The sequence below is a fragment of the Camelina sativa genome, chromosome 19 (assembly GCF_000633955.1).
Source record: "Camelina sativa cultivar DH55 chromosome 19, Cs, whole genome shotgun sequence".
Lineage (NCBI taxonomy): Eukaryota > Viridiplantae > Streptophyta > Magnoliopsida > Brassicales > Brassicaceae > Camelina > Camelina sativa.
Window position 1 is genome coordinate 23,250,518 of NC_025703.1, and position 781 is coordinate 23,251,298.

The following is a 781-nucleotide window of genomic DNA, read 5'->3' on the forward strand; positions in this document are numbered from 1 at the left end:
TTTGAAATGAACACAATCAGCTAAACCATGTTCTTCCAAGCTGCAGACAAAATTGTCAGCTTCTGGTGATGAGGCCTGGAAAGATAGGGAAGCTGCTGTTTTGGCTCTCGGGGCTATTGCTGAAGGCTGCATGACTGGTCTTTACCCTCACTTGTCTGAGGCAAGTTCGTTTTTGATCCACATCATCTCAGTTGATATAGATCAACATCCTAACGCCTTATTTCTGCAGATTGTAGCATTTCTTCTTCCTCTTTTAGATGATAAATTCCCGCTAATACGAAGCATATCTTGCTGGACGCTTTCTCGATTTGGCAAGTATATTATCCAGGTATGACTTAAACAGGATATTTCGCGCTTTAACTGCTTCAAATGGTCGTTAGATAATTCACTGTTTTTATTTTCTAGGAAAGTGGCAATTCGAAGGGTTATGAACAGTTTGAGAAAGTGCTTTTGGGTCTTCTCCGCAGACTCTTGGATACAAACAAGCGGGTCCAGGAGGCTGCCTGTTCGGCTTTTGCAACTCTTGAAGAGGTACCTATTGGTTTTGCAATGTGGTTTTTGGTATCATTTGCAGATGTTGGTTGACTATGTGAATCTTCTATGAACGTGTAGGATGCTTCTGAAGAGTTACTGCCACACCTGGGGGTGATACTGCAGCATCTGATGTGCGCTTTTGGAAAGTATCAGGTCATTAAGTTCTCTTAAAATTAACTGCTTTGCCAGACTAAAATAATCTCTTTGGCGGCTATTATCTATTTCAAACCACTGTTCTATATGTCAA

At 41.2% G+C, this 781-nt stretch overlaps 1 protein-coding gene across 1 annotated transcript in view; it reads left to right on the forward strand.

The window, feature by feature from the left end:
- LOC104766998 (transportin-1-like) overlaps nucleotides 1-781 on the forward strand; it is a gene marked incomplete in the record, with an annotated part of 10,671 nt that overhangs the window by 5,636 nt on the left and 4,254 nt on the right. The window contains 2 exon segments of the mRNA XM_010491002.2: nucleotides 288-328; nucleotides 406-531. Coding sequence (XP_010489304.1) covers nucleotides 288-328; nucleotides 406-531 — 167 coding nt within the window.